Raw genomic sequence first — 22390 nt, forward strand, 5'->3', positions numbered from 1 at the left:
TAAGCGATAAGTCTGAAAAGCTGCCATTGGCAGGTGGGCGGGCGATGTAAACACAGACGCAGCACGGGAGCTCCCCGCTAGACGCCCTTGGAAGGGAACATTACTGTGACAGGGGGGGGGACCACGAGGGTTCCATCACCCTGTACACCTTCAGAACGTCCAAGAGACAGACATCCCACCAGGCCGGTTCAGCGGAACACTTTCAGAGGTACGCCCACTGGTAGCGTCAGAAAGGGGGACGCAGGTTAGTGTCTTATCTGGCTAGAACAATAGAGGAGGAACGATATAGCTTCCAGGATAAAACTCTCCCATTTGTGTCGTACTTGTCTTCTAACAGGTGATATTTTCTACAGTTGTTTGGACAAAGGGACGTGGGCTGTCTGTGAAGTTTAACGTAATGTACTGATCTTGGTTTAACAGATGTACGTAGTACATCTGGTTGTTTGAAGTTTCATTTCCAAGTCTGATGTTTCAGGATCATCAACTTATGGAGTTAAGTCAAGACCCCTATGACAAAAGGAAAGCAACATGTCAAGTATATCAAATTCTTGTCGGGTTTCCAATCGGATCAAACAGTCATCTGAGCACAATATTTCAGCGGTCCACCTGGCCCCCATCATCAGGCGAGAGCAGCGTAGCTTTTCTCATCTGATTATGGCGGCCAGGTGGGCGGCTGAAATATTGTGCTCAGATGACAGTATGATCCGGCTGGAAACCCGACAAGAATTTGATATACAAATACGCCGGGAAAGTCTACATAGTCACAAGTCCAGTATCCTTGTAAACGTGATTTACGGACGAATAAAACTACCACCATCACTACTAATACTACTACCACTATTACTAGACGAAGAAGTAGTAGTGGTTGTGGTGATGGCGGTGGTAAGTCATATTAAAGTGCTACTCTTCTCAATGTAATAATCGTTGCATTGTTTATTCGTAAATATTTGAAGAAAAACGTTGATAGCCTGAGTGATTTTATACCGAAAATTATTTCTATGGTATGTTATTTACAAAAAGGAGTCAGACAATGAAGTGGAGATTTCAGTGGATAGTGAGTCCTAGAACAGCTTCGTGGTCACTTTCTGGAAGCTTTCTGTGTTCATGTAAGCGCACTCTGTTCATGCGGACGAAGTAGGCAGTTGCTGGTGCGACTGAAGTAGGATGTACGTGTAACTTTGCCGCTAATCAGTCGCGCTTGCAGGTATCGAAAACGCATTTACCGTCTCCATGATACCACTCATTCGAGCCACTAAAGCGACATTGCATCTTGCTTTGGTAATAATAATGACTTGAACAATAATTTTTTTCATTTAACCATTAGTGGTGGTTTGTGAAAGCCTGAAACTTCGTTAATAAAATTTACTTTTTCTTCAGTCGGTCGCGAATTTCTTTTACATACTACTTGCACGAAGGGTTTCGGAAATGATTTCTATTTTCAAGTGCGTTTCTTTGTGTATCATGGCGTTTATGCGAGACGTAATGTGTCCTAAATCATTATTTCCTTGATTAGCAAGATATGAAAAATACCCTCTGCACGAAAGAACCTTATACATACTCTGTGTCTGATCTGTAGTGTTACCTCTATGGACTGTATGTGAAACATCTTTGTGAGTGTTTGTCATTGTACGTTTGCTCTTTTGAACGTATACTGTGTACTGTAAATTGTGTAGGGGAGGAGATAAGTGTTTTACGTCCCGTCGACAGCGAGGTCGTTAGAGACGGAACACAAGACGCAGTAGGGAAGGGTGGGGAAGGAAATCGGCCGTGCCTTTCCAAAGGAACCATCCCTGCATTTGCCTGAAGAGATTTAGGGAAATCACGGAAAACCTAAATCGGACGTGGGTTTGAACCGTCGTCCTCCCGAATGCGAGTCCAGAGTGATAACCACTGCGCCACCTCCATCGGTTGTAAATTCTGTAACTGAGGTTTAATATGTGTAGGTTTGTCCACAAATGGAGTACAAGAAAATCGTAAGTAAAGCTTTTTTACAAATTCGCCATTAACTGTAGATAAAGATCCATCATTAATTACAAGATTACAGATGTTTTCATGCTACAGTAAGGCAACAGAATAATGTAGCGCCTCGCGCGTGGCGAACGTCTCGCATAAATGTCATCAGAAATGTTCAAATGTGTTTGAATTCCTAAGGGACAAAACTGTTGAGGTCATCGGTCTCTAGACTTACACACTACTTAAACTAACTTATGCTAAGAACTACATACATATCCATGCTCGAGGGAGGACTCGAACCTCCGGCGGGAGGGACCGCGCAATCCGTGACATGACGCCTCAAACAGCGCGGCCACGCAACCGCGGCTATATGTCATCATATACGAAAAGACGCACTTGAAAGTGCAAATCATTTCCCTAAAAGCATCGTGCAAGAAACAAATAAAAAATCCTTACTGGCAAAACAAAAAATTATTTTATCAACAAACCTATTAATAAAAAAAGGGAGCCCTCACACGCTCAGTAGTTATTAGGCAATAATATTTTGTCAATGCATTGCGCGAAAGTGTACGGCCAGAAACGGAACAACATTATTGCGCAATATTTATATCCGCAAAAATAAGTTAGAATTCTGACTTCGAAGCGAACACGTCAGCGCCTGATGTATAACCCGCATTTATTGGGACTGTAGTCACTACGTTTTGCAAAAAGAAAAACTAAAGGAAGTGACGATGGGTGAAAATGTGGCTCGAAAAGCATTCTACACACGGCCATACTAACATGCTACGAGAACTTTTAGCAAAGTCAGTTGACTATCGGAATTGTTTAAGGATGAACGAGAAATCTTTCAAGGAATTGGTGAACTTCGTTACAACTTACGTACACAGAAAAGCTACTGTTCACATACTCGTCTCATTTCACTTTCTGCAATGCTGGAAGCGACCTATAAATCTGAAAAGGGTAAGATACTTTATTGTAGAGGAGCGGTAGCTAGTGCTGTTATGTATTTGTGTAATAAATATTTCAAGCACCTGAATCGAACAAAGTAACAGGTGAAGTGTTATTTCCCGGCACTTAAACATTTTTGTCGAATGCTTCTACAGCTAATTACCGAATAACTATTAAATATGTATTCAAACTACCTCCCGCCCCCCCAATGCACTTCACCAAATGCTTCCCTTTATCTGTCTTTAATATCCACAAGGCGCCACTTGACACACAATCAACACGGATTTAGAAAACATAGTTCTTGTGAAACACAACTAGCTCTTTACTAACATGAAATGTTGATTGTATTGACAAGGGATTTAAAATTCATTCCGTATTTCTAGATGTCCAAAAAGCTTTTGACATTGAACCGCCGCGCTGGATTAGGCGAGCGGTCTTGGGCACTGCAGTTACGGACTGTGCGGCTGGTCCCGGCGGAGGTTCGAGTCCTCCCTCGGGCATGGGTGTGGCGTGTGTGTGTGTGTGTGTGTGTGTGTGTGTGTGTGTGTGTGTGTGTGTGTGTGTGTGTGTGTGTGTGTTTGTCCTTAGGATAATTTAGGTTTGAACATTTTTGACATTGTACCACACAAGCGGCTTGTAGTGAAATTCCGTGCTTATGGAATATCGTCTCAGTTATGTGACTTGATTCATGATTTCCTGTCAGAGAGGTCACTGTTCTTAATAACTGACGGAAAGTCATGGAGTAAAACGCAGCCGCGCGGAGTGGCCGCGTTGTTTGAGGCGCCATGTAACGGACTGCGCGGCCCCTGGCGCCGGAGGTTCGAGTCCTCCGTCGGGCATGGGTGTGTGTGATGTTCTTAGCGTAAGTTAGTCTAAGCACTGTGTAAGTCTAGGGACCGATAACCTCAGCAGTTTGGTCCCTTAGGAATTCACACACATTTGAACAGTAAAACATATATGATTTCTGGCGTTTCTCAAGGTAGTGTTATATGCCCTTTGGTGTACCTTATCTATATAAACGGTTTGGGAGACAATCTGAGCAGCCGTCTTAGGTTGTTTGCAGATGACGCTGTCATTTATCGATTAGTAAAGTCATCAGAAAATCAAAACAAATTACAAAACCACTTAGAAAAGATATCTGTATGGTGCAAAAATTGGAATTGACCCTAAATAACGAGAAGTTATTCACTCATTGACATGAGTGCTAAATGGAATCCTTTAAACTTCGGTTACACGATAAGTGTCAAATCTAAAGGCCGTAAATTCAACTAAATACCTAGGAATTACAATTACGAACAACCTAAATTGGAAGGAGCGCATAGAAAATGTTATGGGGAAGGCTAACCAAAGACTGCATTTCATTGGCAGGACACTTAGGAAATGCAACAGATCTACTAAAGAGACTTACCAGATAGGATTGACGGAGTAGACCGAGAAAATTCAAAGAAGGGCAGCAGGTTTTGTATTATTGCGAAATAGGGGCGAGTGTGTCACTGAAAGGACACAGGATTTGGGGTGGACATAATTAAAACAAAGGCCTTTTTCGTTGCAGCAGAATCTTCTCGCGAAATTTCAATCATCAATTTTCTCCTCGAATTGGTAAATATTTTGTTGACGCCGACCTATATAGGGAGAAACAATCGTCAACGTAAAATAAGGGAAATCAGAACTTGCACGGAAAGACTTAGATGTTCGTTTTTTCGCGCTGCACGATATTGGACTAAGAGTGACCTACTGCGAAGGTGGTTGATGAAGCTTGTGCCAGGCATTTAAGGGTGATTCCCAGAGTATCCATGTAGATGTAGATGTAAACGTCAACAAACCGCAAAGTCTCGGCAGCAACTGCCGTGCATTGCACAACATCGCCCTTACACGGTACAAAGCATTGCGCAATACAGTGAGCGAGCGTGGTTACTTTTAAAGCTCTGCAGTCTCCTTTGACATTCTGCACAAATAGCCAATACTGCTCTGAGACGTTTAATATTATTCCACAATACTCAGTATTGCGCCATAAATATTGAGCTAGTGTGGGTCCCTTTAATATCGACGGCCGGACGACAGACACAAATCCTCCTCGTGAATAAGCGTCTACGGGTCCGGCGAAAGTCCCCGTACGCCTGTAACTCCTTTTTAGTAGCAAATGTTATTACAGGAGTTGGTAGCTATGTTACGTCTTATCAATTCTTGGAATTCATGTTTTCGCAGTCGCAGTCGAGTTTTAATTTATAAACACGACAGGATCAAAAATGGCTCTGAGCACTATGGGACTCAACTGCTGAGGTCATTAGTCCCCTAGAACTTAGAACTAGTTAAACCTAACTAACCTAAGGACATCACAAACATCCATGCCCGAGGCAGGATTCGAACCTGCGACCGTAGCGGTCTTGCGATTCCAGACTGCAGCGCCTTTAACCGCACGGCCACTTCGGCCGGCAACACGACAGGCGTGAGCGGTCATGGTTACACTACCGATGAGCGCTTAGTGATAAGTATGTGGGTGCACGAACGACAACATACGGCGCTGACAATATGACATATTGTGGGAGCATACCAGGAATGATTTAATTAGGCTCCATCGTGAAAGGTAACACTTCTGGAATAGGAAAGACGTGTTTTGGCTCTTGGGAGTGTTAAAGACAGACCGTGGAGTGGAAGGAAGAAGACAAAATAAAAAAGAAGTGTGTACTTCAATTGAACAATCTCCTATGAAATCGACATGTAAACATGCCTCGGTATACCGAGATCATATGAAAAAGGGCCTTAACTTCAGACCTTTTCGACCGACGTTCGTGAACGAGTTATCGGTTCAGACCGGAATGAGCGCGTTTTAGCATGCTATGCTTTGTTCACTCATTCCCGAAATGCAGTGAACCGTTCCAAGGTTATGTCTCGTATGAATGTGCCATTTATGGCAGCTCAAGGGCTAAGAATATTGTCATTGTTCCAAAGAGTACCCTCATTACACAGTAGAGTTAAAAAGGAACTCGAACCCCCCTCACGTAATGGTATGCGCGGTGATGACAAAACATCGGCTGCCTGGACCGTACATTTTTGAAGCGAGGCTGAGTGGCGCTCATTTTTTATGCACACATGTTACAAGCATGGTTAGCACCTCAGCTTGAGGAAAGCGTCCTCATAGAACGCCTATGGTTGCAGCCTTCTCACTGCGCTCTTGCGGTCCACGAGTTCCTAAATGAACACTTTCCGGGACGGTGAATACGTCGTGATTCACCAGCAACACCAGCTCGCTTGAAATGGCCACCTAATGTCCTGATCTCATTACATCTGACAATTCGTTATGGGGAGTCATTAAGGCTCTTGTATCTGCACATTGTTTACGCTACAAAAGAAGAACTGGGCAGTGCTGTTGAGGGTGCATTTCGCACTAGAACACAGGACATGCTCAGAAATATGTCAAGAAGAACATGGAGTCGTATAGAAATGTGTCTGCGGCATGACGAGGAACATATCGACATATTGGACACTTAATACATAAATACTTACTTGTGCTAAAACAAATCTAATCACAGGCTGATAGTTGCAGAGAAGATACAGCAACAGCCATTTTTTACAATGCTATTTATTCGCATACACAGCATCAAATGGTTCAAATGGCTCTGAGCACTATGGGACTTAACATCTGTGGTCATCGGTCCCCTAGAACTTAGAACTACTTAACCCTAACTAACCTAAGGACATCACACACATCCATGCCCGAGGCAGGATTCGAACCTGCGACCGCAGCGGTCACGCGGTTCCATACTGCAGCGTACACAGCATCGTCACCAGTTGCGAGCTGATAGGTTCATCATTAGACGGCTTGCTCCCATAAAGATACATTTCTGTTTTAGTTTACATCGGTTTCCACTTTTTAATCCCCTCTGTAGTGAAAATTATTAGGGGGGTGGTGCCCTACAACCAAAAAGTGACGTGAGGAGCTATCTATTTAACCGTAATTGTGCCTCATAACTGTTTTGAACGATGTAAACAAATTATGAAAGTGAAAATGTTTTAGTTACTTACGTGGAAAATTCCGCGCCAATTTATTGCAATGTTGACTGCTTGTGTTCACGCAGTTAGCGAAGACTATATACAACAATTTTTTGACGCACATGAACTACAGACATAGTGTAAAGCACCACTCACACACACACCAAAAACGTTTTGCCACATGAAAGGAAGTATACAAAGATGGCCATATCACAACCATAATGTTTCATTACTTAAAATTTATGTTACATGAGAAATGCTTACAGTTAACATAAATAAATAAAGAAGCCAGTTTGTTAGAAAATGTTACTGTCATACAAATATTATAGTATACACTGGATGCAAAGTAAAAAATGCTTCCAGTGTGTCCCATAATATTCATATGTCACTCTAGTAACATGTTATAACAAACTGAATTCTTTATTTGTTATCTTAACTGTAAGCAGTTCTCATATAATATAAACTGTAAGCAATGAAACATTTTTAGTTTGTAAAGTTCTACTGTGACGTTAATGTATACGTATATTGAAACATCTCTGAGAAAGAAATTCTTTGGCGTTTTTAAGGCTGTGATATCGCCATCTTTGTGAACATTCTTCCATGTGGCAAAACCTTTTGGTGAGTGTGAGTGGTGCTTTACATTATGTGTGTACAAATATATCAAAAAAATGCTGCGTATAGTTTTCGTTACTGCATGAACACAAGCAGTCAGCATTCCAACGTTATGGTGCAGAATTTTCGACGTAAGTAACTAAAACGTGTTCACTTTCGTGATCTGTTTACTTCATCTGAAATCGTTATGAGGGACAGTTGTAGTTAAACAGACAGTTTCTCACCTCGCGTTTTGGTTGTAGGGCACCATCGCGCCAAGGAGTTTTCACTACAAGGGGGAGTAGACTGTAAGCCACAGCAAAAATCTATCTTAACGTGATGGTGAACCTGTCCGTTCGATACCGATACCGAGTGAGATGGCGCAGTGGTTAGCACACTGGACTCGCATTCAGGAGAACGACAGTTCAGACCCACGTCCTGCTACTCAGATTTCCCTAAATCGCTATCGGCAAATGCCTGATTGGTTCTTTTCAAATTGCACGGCCGACTTCCTTTCCCATCCTTTACATATTCCAAGCTTGTGCTCCGTCTCTAATGACCTCGATGTCGACGGTACGTTAAACTCAATCTTCTTTCCTTCCTTCTTCGAAACCAGTAACTGCAGTATTTATGTGAATAAATAGCATTATTAAAAGTGATTGCTGTTTTTTTCTCTGCGTCACATACAGGCAAAAAACGCAGCTAGGGACTGCAGTTTATAATTGTCCGCAAAGTTGTTATTACGGCAGAGATATCGGCGGCAGAGTGCAGCAGTACTCATTTGCTGCGGAACACGCCGGCGAGCGAGCAAGGACTCCAGGGGACTCGGTGTTCCTCCAGAATAGACTAGGAGGCGACGGGGGCGTCGGCGTCTATTTCCAGCAGACAGGAATGCGCCGCGCGCACTGCAAGGCGAGCTGCGTCTGGGGGTGGTAGGGGAGGGGAGGGGTGCGCCCCGCTGCCCCCACCCCGCCGCCTCCAGCCGCGCCCACCGCGCCGCTCCAGACCTGTGGCTGCACCGAGCGGCCCATTCAGTTGAGCCCCGCCGGCGCAGCAGAATACGGACTGCAGCTGCAGACAGCTCTGCTCTACAGCACCATGGTGGACTTTCTGACCGCGTTCTGCGTCCTCGCGGCGCTGGCAGCTGTCGCTCTCGCTGCTGTCTACAGGTAAGTCCCACAGACACAATGACGTCATCTGTGCCGCACTGCGGGGACGGAGCCTGGGCACAAGGCACCGAGGTTTCTGGTTCGATTCCCTGTAACATCGATAACGTGCCAGTTAAAAGTAACAGCTTCCAGCAGTAAATAAATACTCCGGAGAGGGAGCTCTAGTGGATAAGGCAAATAAACACCTGGTGGAGGGAACTTTATTGCAAATATACGTTCCGTGTGGTGGAGCGAGAGAAAAAGACTTTGTGCTGTACGCATCTCTGAGAGCCCTTTACAAGTATCATGTCACGACAGAGGTAGTAGACTTGTTGCTCAGTTACCACCAGTAGCGGTTTTCAAAATTTCAAAATGGTTCAAATGGCTCTGAGCACTATTGGACTTAACTTCTGAGGTCACCAGTCCCCTAGAACTTAGAACTACTTAACTTTGGGACTTAACTGTGGTGGTTAGTGTTTAACGTCCCGTCGACAACGAGGTCATTAGAGACGGAGCTCATGCTCGGGTTAAGGAAGGATTGGGAAGGAAATCGGCCGTGCCCTTTCAAAGGAACCATCCTGGCATTTGCCTGAAGCGATTTAGGGAAATCACGGAAAACCTAAATCAGGGGGACTTAACTTCTGAGGTCATCAGTCCCCTAGAACTTAGAACTACTTACACCTAACTAACCTAAGGACATCACACACATCCATGCCTGAGGTAGGATTCGAACCTGCGACCGTAGCGGCCGCGCGGTTCCAGACTGTAGCGCCTAGAACCGCTCGGTCACTCCGGCCGGCTTTCTAAATTTACCTAACAGCGTCGTCAGCTTTCTCGTAACAACACCTATTTCACTTCACAGAGCATATCTGATACACTTTTGGGATAGAGTATGATACAGCCCCCCCCCCCCCCCCTTACCGACTCTTGATTGTGGTGTGATAGGAGGATATCCGTAGCGTATCTCACAATTTATAGGTTATCTCCGCCTCGGTAGCTGCGCGTTCAGTACGGCCAATTGCAAACCGAAGGGGCTTGGCTTCGGTTCCCGGCCGGGTCGAAATTTACTCCACTCAAGGGCTAGGTGTTGTTGTCCTTACGATCTTATGGTTGTAACTCACAATTCACTGTTGAGATAGCAGCATGGCTATGTCCGGAAGACCAATAAATTGAAATAAAAACGTGTAGGTCAGTTTGGCAGGCGACAATTTGCTTCTGAGCTGCAAAAGCCAACGAATGAGATTCCGATATAAAAGATTAGGTAAGAAAACTTCTGTAGCATAAGATAATGTGTACATTCGTGCCATCTTTAACTCATTCAACCAGATTTAATGCACTTTTCCTTATGGAAACTAAAAGTGCAGGGTTAATTAACAAAATCTATTTTATATGATAGTCAAGTCATTAACTTAAATTTTAGTGCACGTTATGTATATACAGCGCCCATAAACTACGAAAATGCGAGAGGGCCACTACGTAACTTCTACTCACTATAGTATGTGGTATACTTGCCAGGATAGCCGGCTTTTTCAGAACAAGGGAAGAGGAGCCTGACCCGTATTGAATGCGCTTCGAGGGTTGACGACTGAGGCTGATGAGACGGTTTCTCACACACTGGGCTAGTACCCACGCTCCGCCTAAGGTACACGCTACACAAACATTTAAAAAACGTTCTCACATTTTCACATAGCGTTTCCTCAATACACAAGACTGACGGGTCGCTCTGATTCCGTTTGCGGGGGGGGGGAGATGAATAGTGATGTGATGACCTTATATGTTTGGTCTCCTTAAACACGTCCTCAGAGACAGCAGTATGTGCTATACCGACTTGTAACAAACCTAGCTTCCAACGTGGAGGAATGAAGATTAGGTTTTAACGTGCTTTTGACGACGGTGTCATTGCACACGGAACACAAGGCGAAAAAGGAAATTAGCGAAATCTTTGTGAAAAGAACCATCCCGCTACTCGCCTCAAGCATTCTTGGGAAATCACAGGAAACTTAAATGAGGATGGGCCGGCCGCGGTGGCCTAGCGGTTCCAGGCGTTCAGTCCGGAACCGCGCGACTGCTACGGTCGCAGGTTCGATTCCTGCCTCGGGCATGGATGTGTGTGATGTCCTTAGGTTAGTTAGGTTTAAGTAGTTCTAAGTTCTAGGGGACTGATGACCACAGATGTTAAGTCCCATAGTGCTCAGAGCCATTTTTTTAAATGAGGATGGTCAATTAGCCGAGCCATCTAGGGCGCTGCAGTCATCGATTGTGCGGATGGTCCCGGCGGAGGTTCGAATCCTCCCTGGGGCATGGGTGTGTGTGTGTGTGTGTTTGTGTGTGTGTGTGTGTGTGTGTGGTTGTGTGTGTGTGTGTGTGTTCTTAGGATAATTTAGATAAGTAGTGTGTAAGCTTAGGGACTGATGACTTTCGCAGTTAAGTCCCATAAGATTTCACACACATTTGAATATTTTTGAGGATGGTCTAACGAGGATTAGAACTGCCGCGCTGCAGAATGAGAGTCCAGTGTCTTAATCGTTGCTCCACCTAATTCGGTAAATACTTAGACGTTTTGTGGTAGACCATCTTGATAAGGTACCTAAATGCTCTAGCATATGTCGTACCAGATTCTTCTATAAACTACCCTTAACAGATACTTCGATTTGTTCGGAACACTCCCATCAAAATTCACGACTCACTTTTACTTCCACTGCTACTAACTTCACGATCAGGCGTCTCTTCACGTTGCTTTGTGATGTTAATCCTGGATAATTAAACGACGTGATTTGCTGCAGATAGTTGTCACGTTGCAACCGGACACTTTCTGGTTCTTTCGTGTGCTCGTGGTTATTATAGTCTATTGCACTTATTCATTTGAATGAGAATTGCCCTTCACTTTCTGGTTATTTCACGTGCTCGTGGATATTATATTGCACTTATTCATTTGAATGAGAATCGCCCTTCAGTACACTAAGATCGCCATCTATAAGACCGGAACGAATCGTCCGCTCTGTAACAAAGTGTGCGTTGTTTTTAAACTTCCTGGCAGATGAAAACTGTGTGCCGAACTTAACTCGGACTAGGAACGTGGTATACTTCCTTCCTTCCATACCTGTTAGCCTTGAGCCTTGAAAGCTGTGTGGGCTTCTGCGGATTTTCGAGAACAGGAGAGAGGTACCGGTAAAAGTAGGGCTGTTAGTCGTGCACGGATACCTCAGTCGGGATGATCATTATCCGGAGGCAAGCAAATTTCCAGATTCCGATTCACAGTTTTAATATGCCAGGAAGTTTCGCTATCCAAGCCTTCCGTACTAACTCCGGCTTCGTTATTTTCCTGTCGAGAACAGCGTAGTCGATGAAAAACTTGAAAATGCTGCTGAACCCATTTAGAGACTCGTTTGTTTTATCAGCCCCGCTCCCTGCCCCTATCCCTCCATATCATGCCAGGCGGCCGGTTGGGTATGATCACATGATAACAGATTGCCCCTCCCTACCCCCCGCCACCCCATTTGCCCAACAGAACGTGTCATCTATAGCAGTGCCGTGCCGGCCGCCCGTCGACAATTCCGTCATTTCTCATTGCGCAAAGAGATTAAACGCTGTTCAAATATGGCTAAGATGACTTGGAGTGTCAGGCGGACAGAACTTTGATGACAGACTTTCTGTAAAAGTTCGAAGACTGCAGATGTTTGTGGGACACACATAGTGCGAGGAGTATAGCAATAGAGGTGCAAGAAATGAAGCACTTAACGAATCCTTAATGGTTTCATGTGGTACACAGGCAGTGAAAGAAATATATATTTTTACGGATAAGTGCCCGTCGACTCTCTGTATTTTGGCTTTTAGGTTTTATTTCCGAAAAACCGACAGACAGACATATTAGGTATTAGATTTCATTTCCGATACGGAATACAGACATTCGATTGAGTTTTATTCATAAAATACGTGCCTTGTCGTTAGAAGTCAATCGCCACGCCTTCTGCTATGAGGGAACTGTAGGACATTTTTATAGTTCTAACAGTTACAAACTTTTCTGATGCATGTGTTGCTGCATTTAGCCGGCCGCAGTGGCCATGCGGTTCTAGGCGCTTTAGTCTGGAACCGCGCGACCGCTACGGTCGCAGGTTCGAATCCTGCCTCGGACATGGATGTGTGTGATGTTCTTAGGTTAGTTAGGTGTAAGTAGTTCTAAGTTCTAGGGGACTGATGACCTCGGAAGTTAAGTCCCATAGTGCTCAGAGCCATTTGAACCATTTTGTATCATGCATAAATAAATTCATAAAGTTTTCACGTACTTTTTTTACCACGTTCCTCGGGCAACTATAAATCGCGATGCAGGTTTCGGGAATAAATATAGACAATAATTGTAGGAATACAACTGCAATGAGTTTGAAGTTCAAAAAATGGTTCAAATGGCTCTGAGGACTATGGGACTTAACATCTAAGGTCATCAGTCCCCTAGAACTTAGAACTACTTAAACCTAACTAACCTAAGGACATCACACACATCCATGCCCGAGGCAGGATTCGAACCTGCGACCGTAGCAGCAGCGCAGTTCCGGACTGAAGCGCCTAGAACCGCACGGTCACAACGGCCGGCGAGTGTTTCGTGCCTGCCTTTCTGTGACTACTGATGTCGGCAGGTACAATACTTCCCGACATAGTATCACACTTAACACTGCATAATGTGTCGGAGAAATGTGACTGTAAATCATATCCACCAGTGCGCAATTCCTACATTTGCTCACCATATTGATAACGCTTGTGGTTTCTTGCATGGGGTATAACAAGTTTTACTTGGGTGAATGTTGAGCTATCGCCATTCAGTTGAAAAGAATGCAGCTGATTTCCTCTCCGATCTTTGTCCAGACCTTAGTGTGTGTCTCTTCTACATAATGTGCTAGTCGTCACGCTAGTTAACATAATAATCTTTTGTCTTTGCGTTGATGCAAACTGATGTTACGTGAATGGAAAGTCAAACAGAAACTTTACTCGGCCAGAATAGCACAGTTAACTGTGGGATACAGCTGTTGTGGTAGCTCGTTTTATAAGGATCGGTAACTTAAGGCAGTCGAGAAGAAAACACATAGCTTTGCCGAACAGTGGAAGTTTGTATTATGAAGAACGGGAATCTCATTCCTATGGTTCTGTGACAGCAGATTGACTGTGTATTCATTGTAACACGCTGAAGAATTTCGTCGTTTTATAAATCTTTTTCTGTACAGCCGTGTCCCTAGTTATGAAAGTCCTGGATGGGTGGAAACTGCAAGCCGAACTGGGATCACAACGCTTAACTTTTGTTGTTTCGTAGGCTACATGCCACAGGCTTTATAAAGCTAGTATCCACCTCCTAATTTCTCACAGCCATGATAGTTCAGCGACGGACTGGACAGGATTTGTGATTGGTGTAAAGAATGGCGAATGGCACCTAACTCTAAATATAGATAAATGTAAGTTAATGCAGGTGAATAGGAAAAAGAATCCTGTAATGTTTGAATACTCCATTAGTAGTGCACCGCTTGACACAGTCACGTCGATTAAATATTTGGGCGTTACATTGCAGAGCGATGTGAAGTGGGATAAGCATTAATGGCAATTGTGGGGATGGCGGATAGTCGTTCATCTGTAAAGGAGACCGCTTATAAAACACTAATACGACCTATTCGTAAGTACTGCTCGAGCGTTTGGGATCCCTATCAGGTCGGATTGAGGGAGGACATAGAAGCAATTCAGAGGCGGGCTGCTAGATTTGTCACTGGTAGGTTTGATCATCACGCGAGTGTTACGGAAATGCTTCAGGAACTCGGGTGGGAGTCTCTGGAGGAAAGGAGGCGTTCTTTTCGTGAATCGCTACTGAGGAAATTTAGAGAACCAACATTTGAGGCTGACTGCAGTACAATTTTACTGCCGCCAACTTATATTTCGCGGAGAGACCACAAAGATAAGAGAGATTAGGGCTCGTACAGAGGCATATAGGCAATCATTTTTCGCTCGTTCTGTTTGGAAGTGGAACAGGGAGAGAAGATGCTAGTTGTGGTACGAGGTACCCTCCGCCACGCACCGTATGGTGGACTCCGGAGTATGTATATAGATGTAGACTGTAAGCACAAGAATCCCTGTGGAGTTCGGGTGCAGCAGGGCGGTAGCGAATTTATGTTCACGAAACCATAAGTAACTCACGAAACTGAAAGTCAGGAAAAGGTTGTGCGTATTTGAGTTTGAGATCGTATTATGTGTTATCATGTTTGACCATTAGGCACAGTATTGTACTCTGAAGTTGGTAGCGATAGGAAAGCTATCAATATCGATTAACACAGATTTGTATCGATTTACCTAATCCTACCAAACATCTCGCCGAGAGTCTTACAGTGCGCGTATAGTGCTGGTAGATTTGATGTACGTGTGCGCGCAGGGGGCTGGGTTCGTTTCCCGCAGCAACACATCGTTTGAAATTGCTAAAGTGTTTCACACTTAAATGACTGGAATTGTGTAATTTAGAAATAGAGCTCAAAAGTTACTGAGAAGAGCTTGTGGAGCAGACCGTGTTTGTGGTGATGTCACCACTTGCAAGAGGTGATGACACAGTGCCGGCCACTTGGTTATGCGGGCAAACAGGCGTACACCTGCTCGGCTGCGCTAGGCGTGGCGTGGCTGGGTACGTATATGGCTACCCTCCAGTGGGCACAGCTGACTCAAGGCAAGGGGCTCGCCACGGGTTGGTCGCACCACTCAGCTCCTAACCTCCTTGTGCGATATTAGTCTGTCAGTGCAACGGCGGAAAGCTAACTCTCAGTAGATACTATTATTGCACCATGTACGAGGCAAAAGGTCATAACAGTTCGATTCACCTATACTCGGCGAATCACCGTGAAGTGTGTGGCAGAGGGTACTTTTTGTTGTGGAATATATTAGAGGTTCTCCCGTTGCATGTAAGGGCGGAGCGTGGGGAGGACGCCTCTGTGCAAGCTGTTGCACATACGGAACTGAAAACAGTCGGACCATAAAGTTGCAGACCGATATTTATCGAACTTTGTGGAGATTAAATCGTTTCCATTCCATTCGGAACTGATGACCTCCATCGTGTGTATGAGGTGTGACGCCCATGAGTGTGGAAGCAAATACTTTCCGAATGTGATCTTCAGGAAATTCTTGCCATGCGCTTAAATATATTCTGTGTCACTTCTTAAACTGGAGGTTGGTATGAAAGCAAAAGTCTTCCCAACGCATCCCAGGCATGCCCTGTGGGTGACAAATCAGCGGACCGATAAGGCCAGTCAAGTATCCGTACGTTCTTCAAAGCATTTGTAGTATGAACTGCAGTATGGGGCCTTGCATTATCCTGCTGGAACACGCTATTTTTTATCCTCGTCATGTATAACATACAGCCGGGAATCCAGCCTCCATTTAACAATTAGGAAATCAGTGTTATTGTTAGTTAATGTTCCTCACACCATGATTCCAGGAGGCGCAGAGATGTGGATCTCACTTCCACTGATCAGCAGGCCGACTGCGGACACGCGGGTGTCTAACTGACCATCACAAACAGACGCGAGACTCGTAGCTGAACGCCACAGAATGCCACTGCCTTCCAGTTGAATCTGCTCTGCACCATGCCAGCGTCTGTTGTCTCTGATACGGGGTCAGTAGCAAGCGACGTATGGCAACTCGATGTCGGAACCCTGCTTCTAGTACTCTACACCTGACGGCTCGTGAGGACACCCTGCCTGTAACTTCTGCCCTGATTTCAACTGTTGTCATCCGTCAATTCGTCAGAGCCAGTCGAACAATCGGACGATCTTCTCACGGTGGAGTCCTTCAAAAAGGAATCCTGTCCACTCTTCGTGTCGCTCTGTTGTCCTGGATCTGTCTCTTCACCACTCGTTCTGTAGAAATTGCACTACAGCTATCTGCCTTTGCGACCTATCGGTACGATGCACCTGTGTCTCTCATCCCAATAACTCGATCTTTCTCAAAGTCTGAAGGATAGCGACAACGTGCACGTGCACATCCTATAACCATGCTGTGTAGCGATATCCGCCAGAAAAGTTCCGGTAAATCAGGCGTGCGCAAAAAATACCATTCTTAATCTGCACAAATGGCTTCCTTCTGTTGTGAAAATAAGGATGAAATTTTAGTTAGCGTATCCCAAAGGCACCGACCTGGGCGGTATCCGAATTCACTCCGCAGCGGACTGAGAGGTGCGCTGTGAAGCCAGGTGTTTACAAAATCGTTACACGCTTTCAATGAGATTGCCTGGAGGAGTCTTTTCAGAATGGCAAATTGAGTCTGATCTCTAAGCAGGTCACTTACATTTCCCGATGCAACTGCCTGTCGTGACTGTGCAGCCGCGTCTAAGTACACTATAAGACAAAAACAGGAAGGAATTATCCAAATGACACAGAAACCAGTAGATGAGATGTACATGTGCTGACATACAAATTAGTCCAATGCCAGAAAAAGGGCATGATTTATTGAAGAGGAAGAGTTTCTCAAACTGAGCAAGCCAGTAACGCATTGGCCTACCTCTGTCCCTTTCGCAAGCAGTTATTTGGCTTGGCATTCATTGATAAAGTCGTTGGACGTCCTGCTGAAGGATATCGTGCCAAATTCTTTCCATTTGGTGCATTAGGTCGTCAAAACCCGAGATGCTTGGAGGGTCCTGCTCCAGGCTGGAGACGCCACACACAGCCGTGGGATACCAACCTGACTATCGCACCCCATACGGCCCGACAACCAGGAGTAATGGGTGGTCTGCAGTGTCATGTCTTACCACAGCAGGATCTCTTTGGTTGTTATCTGCTACATCCTTGCAGCACAGCGATACGTCGACGAAATTCTACGACCAGTTTCCTTGCACTTCATGGCAAGCCATCCTTGGCTTCCACTTCTGCAAGATAATGCCCCCCCCCCCTCTCCGCAAAGACGAGAGTTTGCACAGTTTGTCTTCGTGCTTGCCAAACCCTACGTTGGCCAGCAAGGTTGCCGGATCTATACCCAATTAAGAATATTTAGAGCATTACGGGGAGGGCCCTCCGACCATCTCGGGATCTTGACGGTCTAACGCAACGATTGGGCAGAATTTGGCATGGTGTACCTCAGGAAGACATCCAACAACTCTACCAATCAATGTCAAGCCGAATAACTGCTTGCACAAGGGTCAGAGGTGGACCAAGCCGTTATTGACTTTATGAATTTGTGAAGCTCGTTCCTGTGAAAAAAATCATTAAATTTTTCTGAAACTGTAATTGTTTGTCAGTACATGTACGTCACATCTACCGATTTAGAGCCCATTCGGATGATTCTTTGGTGGTCCATTTTCTGTCTTAGAGTATAGAGGGCCTATGCAGGTCACTCAGACACAACGTTTTCAGTGCCCTATACCTTACATTCACACTCTGTAATGGTCCTTTTCACTTACTGCAAACATAAGCAGGACAAGGCTCATGAACGGTTAAGAAGTGCATCAACCCTCTTGTTAGCTTTATATGTTTGATTTTTAGACAATCCTGCACATTTGGGAACGATTCATGAAACCTTCCTCCAGTGTCTACAGCGTCCCAATAATCACGAGGTAGGTCCCAATTCTCTCTCTTCATTTACTTTTTATTGTGAGCTTGACATCCGAGAATGTTACGAACGTTTGGGCGTTTTAGCGGCTAATAATTTGCTGCTTGCTGTCTTCTAGTTGAATGCAGGGGGCACGAGCCCAAGACGCTCAGCACACTGGTAGGAGACGTGCGGTGTGCACCTGTTGATCGTAGAAGATAGCAGTTCGACGACGTCCGAAGCGCCACGGACTGCCATTACGATGTTATTTGTTGCTGCTTCCCTTGATGAGACAGCAGAGAAAGGTCGACAACACTGGTGCGCCAAAAGACAACACTTGACATGGGGATGGCACTACTGGTGTGTGTGTGTGTGTGTGCGGCATCACAGTGTGGAGGCTACAAGGAGAAAGAATATTGCCAGACTGCATTCGTCATCGTCATATGCAACCATCACTGGCGTGATGGGACGGCGAGACACTGGGTACGCTATACGATCGCCTGTTGTTCGCTTAGCCTGTTATGTGGACAGCAGCCGTTACATCTCTGACGTGTTAATGCCGGTGGCTCTGCCGCATCTTAGAATTCTGTGCCGTTATCTTTCAATAAGATAGCGGCGGACGTAATTTTGTCCGTGATGCCCTGACCTATGTCGATAGAGTGAGTGTCGCATGTAGCCGTGGCCAGGTCTTTCTCTAGATCACTCACCCACTGAAAACATCTGAGTATCGGTTGTCGAGATACCTGCAGTTTGCCATTCGCCAAGCTCTACGACTGACGATCTCTGTCGTACATTTGAAACAGATTGTAATGACGTTGCTAGCATATCTTCATCTGGACTCGATTGACAACCGAGGACAGTGATTCAAACGCGTGTCCGGCCATCCTGATTTAGGTTTTCCGTGATTTTCCAAAAGGCTTCAGGCAAATGCCGAAATGGTTCCTTTGAAAGGGCATGGCCAATTTCCTTCCCCATCCTTCCCTAATCTGCGTGTGTGCTCCGTCACTAATGATTTCGTTGTCGATTGGATGTTAAACACCAATCTCCTCCTCCTCCTCCTCTCCACCCCCTCATCGATTGACAACCACGTTAAGAAGCATTGCGGCTACTAGAAGTGCTAGCTCTGTGTATGAAATTTTGCCCCCTGTATAGTCCCAAATCACCTACAAATTTAATAATTCATTGTTCCGACTGTACTTGCGCTGCAAGTAAAAGTGCCATGAAACTGACGTTTTGAACGTACCGTTTCGGTTGAGCGCATCTCCTTGAAAACTCTTTTAAACGAATGCCTTCTACCTCTGTACGTACACTGTTATGGCTGAATGAGTGCACAGTGTCTGTTCCCTTCCTCCGCGACCAGACCGGAAGACTGCCGAGCCTACGTACATTTCCCCGCTTCCGGAGCGCTGCCAGTGTCTGCGTCATGCTGGCCTTGAGTAGTGAATCATACAGTTTTAAGGATGGATTTGCATCCCTGTGACGCATACGTACTCGAGACAAGCATAGTTTGGTTATACCTAAGATGTGGGGGGAGGGGGAGGAGCGGAGGGGATTCCTGCGTGACAATTTAGGGATGTTCATAAGTCATATACTTCGATTTGCGGCCACCAGATAAGTTACTGCAACTTCCTGTCAGATTAAAACTGTGTGCCAGACCGGGACTCGAACCTTCGACCTTTACCTTTCACGGGCAGGTGCTCTACAGACTGAGCGATCCAAGCACCACTGACGACCTGCCCTCGTAGCTTTAATTCTGCCAATACCTCACCACCTACATCCCAAACTTCACAGAAGTCCAACTGCACACGTTGTGGTACTAGCATCGCTGAAATAAAGGATATTGCGGAGACAAGGCTTAGCTACAATTAGGACGTAATTGAGAATGGCGTGAGACCGGGTTGTAGCCTATTCCTGATGTTATTCAGTCTGTGTATTGTGCAAGCACTAAATGAAACCAAGGAGTAATTTGGAAAGTGAATTAATGTTCGGGGAGGAGACAAAAAATGAAGTTAGTCGTCAACATTGTAATTTTCTCAGAGGCGGCAAAGGACTATGAAGAGCAATTGAATTCAATGGCCAGTTTTTTGAAAAGAGGCTGTGAGGGTATTGGAATGTAGCAGAATTAAATCCGGCGATGATGATACAATTAGATTTTTTAAAATATAATTTATTGACCTTTGGCAGAGAAGTGAATAACTACAGAGTTTGTACACAATATCCCATACACAATATAGGCTTTAAAAATTACGTTAATTCCAGGTAAACGTCATGGTACTCTCTGTATATTCACACATTCAACACAGTCCACTTATCACAACTTCTTAGGCTGGAACCTTTGTGTCTGGCTTGTAGCTGGATATCCGCTTCTTGCAGAAACTGGGCAACAGTGACGTAGTCCGCAGTGGTGTGGTGAAACAGACCAGTCACAGATTTAGGCTGAGGAGTTCCTGATCTGATCAAGGCTTTAAGAAACTTAACGGCATTGTCTGTCATAGCGTAAACTTATAGTAGTGGCATGGTGTCTAGATTGTTTGATTTGAAGTGCCTTTCACACTGATTAACTTAATTACCTCGAGCACATGGCGGTTAGTGGTGGAGCCCCGTTGCAGGTTTTCCAGTGCACTCCTCGAATCCGTGACAATATAGAATTTGATTAGAAAATGAGACACTAAGAGTAGTCGATCATTGATGCCATTTGGGTAGAAAAATTAGTGACGATGACCGATCTACGGAGGAAATAAAATGCAGATTGTCAGCAGCAAGAAAAGCATTTTCGAAAAAGGAAAATTTGTTAAAATCGAACGTGAATGTATGTGTTCTCTTGAAGGTATTCATATGGAGTGTAGCCTTGTACGGAAGTGAAAGGTGGACGATAAGTACCGGGTGATCAAAAAGTCAGTATAAATTTGAAAACTTAGTAAACCACGGAATAATGTAGATAGAGAGGTAAAAATTGACACACATGCTTGGAATTACATGGGGTTTTCTTAGAACCAAAAAAAAAAAAAACAAAGTTCTCAAAATGTCCGACAGATGGCGCTGGACAGCAAAACGTCAGTGACTGCGCATTACAATCGTGTATAAAAGGAGCTGTAACGAGAGAGAGAATCAGATGCCCCACCAGTCGCAGCATGTTGACGTTACTTGAAAAGGCGCTTTTAGTGAAGCTGTATTATCAGAATGGGGAATGTGCTAGTTCAGCGTTACGATCCTATCGCCATATGAAGGGGATTCGAACGGGTAAAGGTCCGTTGACAAATGCAGCTGTGGCGAGAATGATTTCGAAGTTCGAAGTCATGGGTTGTTTAGACGATAGAGCCCGTAGTGGCCGACCGAGCACAAGGCGTAATGCTGCTGAAATAATTCAGGAAGAAATGGAGACTGTAGCGGGTTCGTCTATGCACGGGGCAGTCAGCGCTCGTGCAGTCGCACGTCGCACCGGCATTCCATACACTACTGTTTGGTTGGCACTGAGGCGTACCCTCCGATGCTATCCGTACAAAATCCATCGGCATCATGAACTGTTACCTAGCGATTTAGTGAAGCGGAGGGCATTTGCAGTGTGGGCGTTTCAAAAGATGGCGGAAGATGACGAGTGGTTGAGTAACGTGTTGTGGACCGACGAAGCTCATTTCACGCTCCGAGGGTCTGTCAACGCCCACAACTGCAGAATTTGGGCTACCGAAAATCCTAGAACTGTCGTGGAAACTCCATTGCACGACGAGAAAGTCACGGTATGGGTTGGATTTACCACATCTACCGTTATCAGGCCTTTTTTCTTCGAGGAAATGCGTGATTCTGGTTTTGTAACTGCTACCGTGATGGGTGAAGGGTACACCGATATGTTACAGAATCGCATCATCCCTAGCCTGGCTGATAAACACCTGCTGGAACGTACGATGTTTATTCAGGATGGCGCTCCACCCCATATTGCTAGACGCGTGAAAGATCTCTTGCGCGCGTCGTTTGGTGACAATCGTGTGCTCAACCGCCACTTTCCTCATGCTTGGCCTCCCAGGTCCTCAGACATCAGTCCGTGCGATTATTGGCTTTGGGCCTACCTGAAGTCGCAAGCGCATCGTGAGCGACCGACATCTCTAGGGATGCTGAAAGACAACATCCGACGCCAATGCCTCACAATAACTCCGGACATGCTTTACAGTGCTGTTCACAACATTATCCCTCGACTACAGCTATTGTTGAGGAATAATGGTGGACATATTGAG

At 45.1% G+C, this 22390-nt stretch overlaps 1 protein-coding gene across 1 annotated transcript in view; it reads left to right on the plus strand.

The window, feature by feature from the left end:
* The first annotated feature begins 8423 nt into the window (after positions 1-8423).
* LOC126260438 (cytochrome P450 3A41-like) overlaps positions 8424-22390 on the plus strand; it is a 278005-nt gene continuing 264038 nt past the window's right edge. The window contains exon 1 of the mRNA XM_049957769.1: positions 8424-8651. Coding sequence (XP_049813726.1) covers positions 8581-8651 — 71 coding nt within the window. The 5' untranslated portion in view covers positions 8424-8580. The remainder of the gene's footprint in view (positions 8652-22390) is intronic.

Source organism: Schistocerca nitens, chromosome 1, assembly GCF_023898315.1.
Source record: "Schistocerca nitens isolate TAMUIC-IGC-003100 chromosome 1, iqSchNite1.1, whole genome shotgun sequence".
Taxonomy (NCBI): Eukaryota; Metazoa; Arthropoda; class Insecta; order Orthoptera; family Acrididae; genus Schistocerca; species Schistocerca nitens.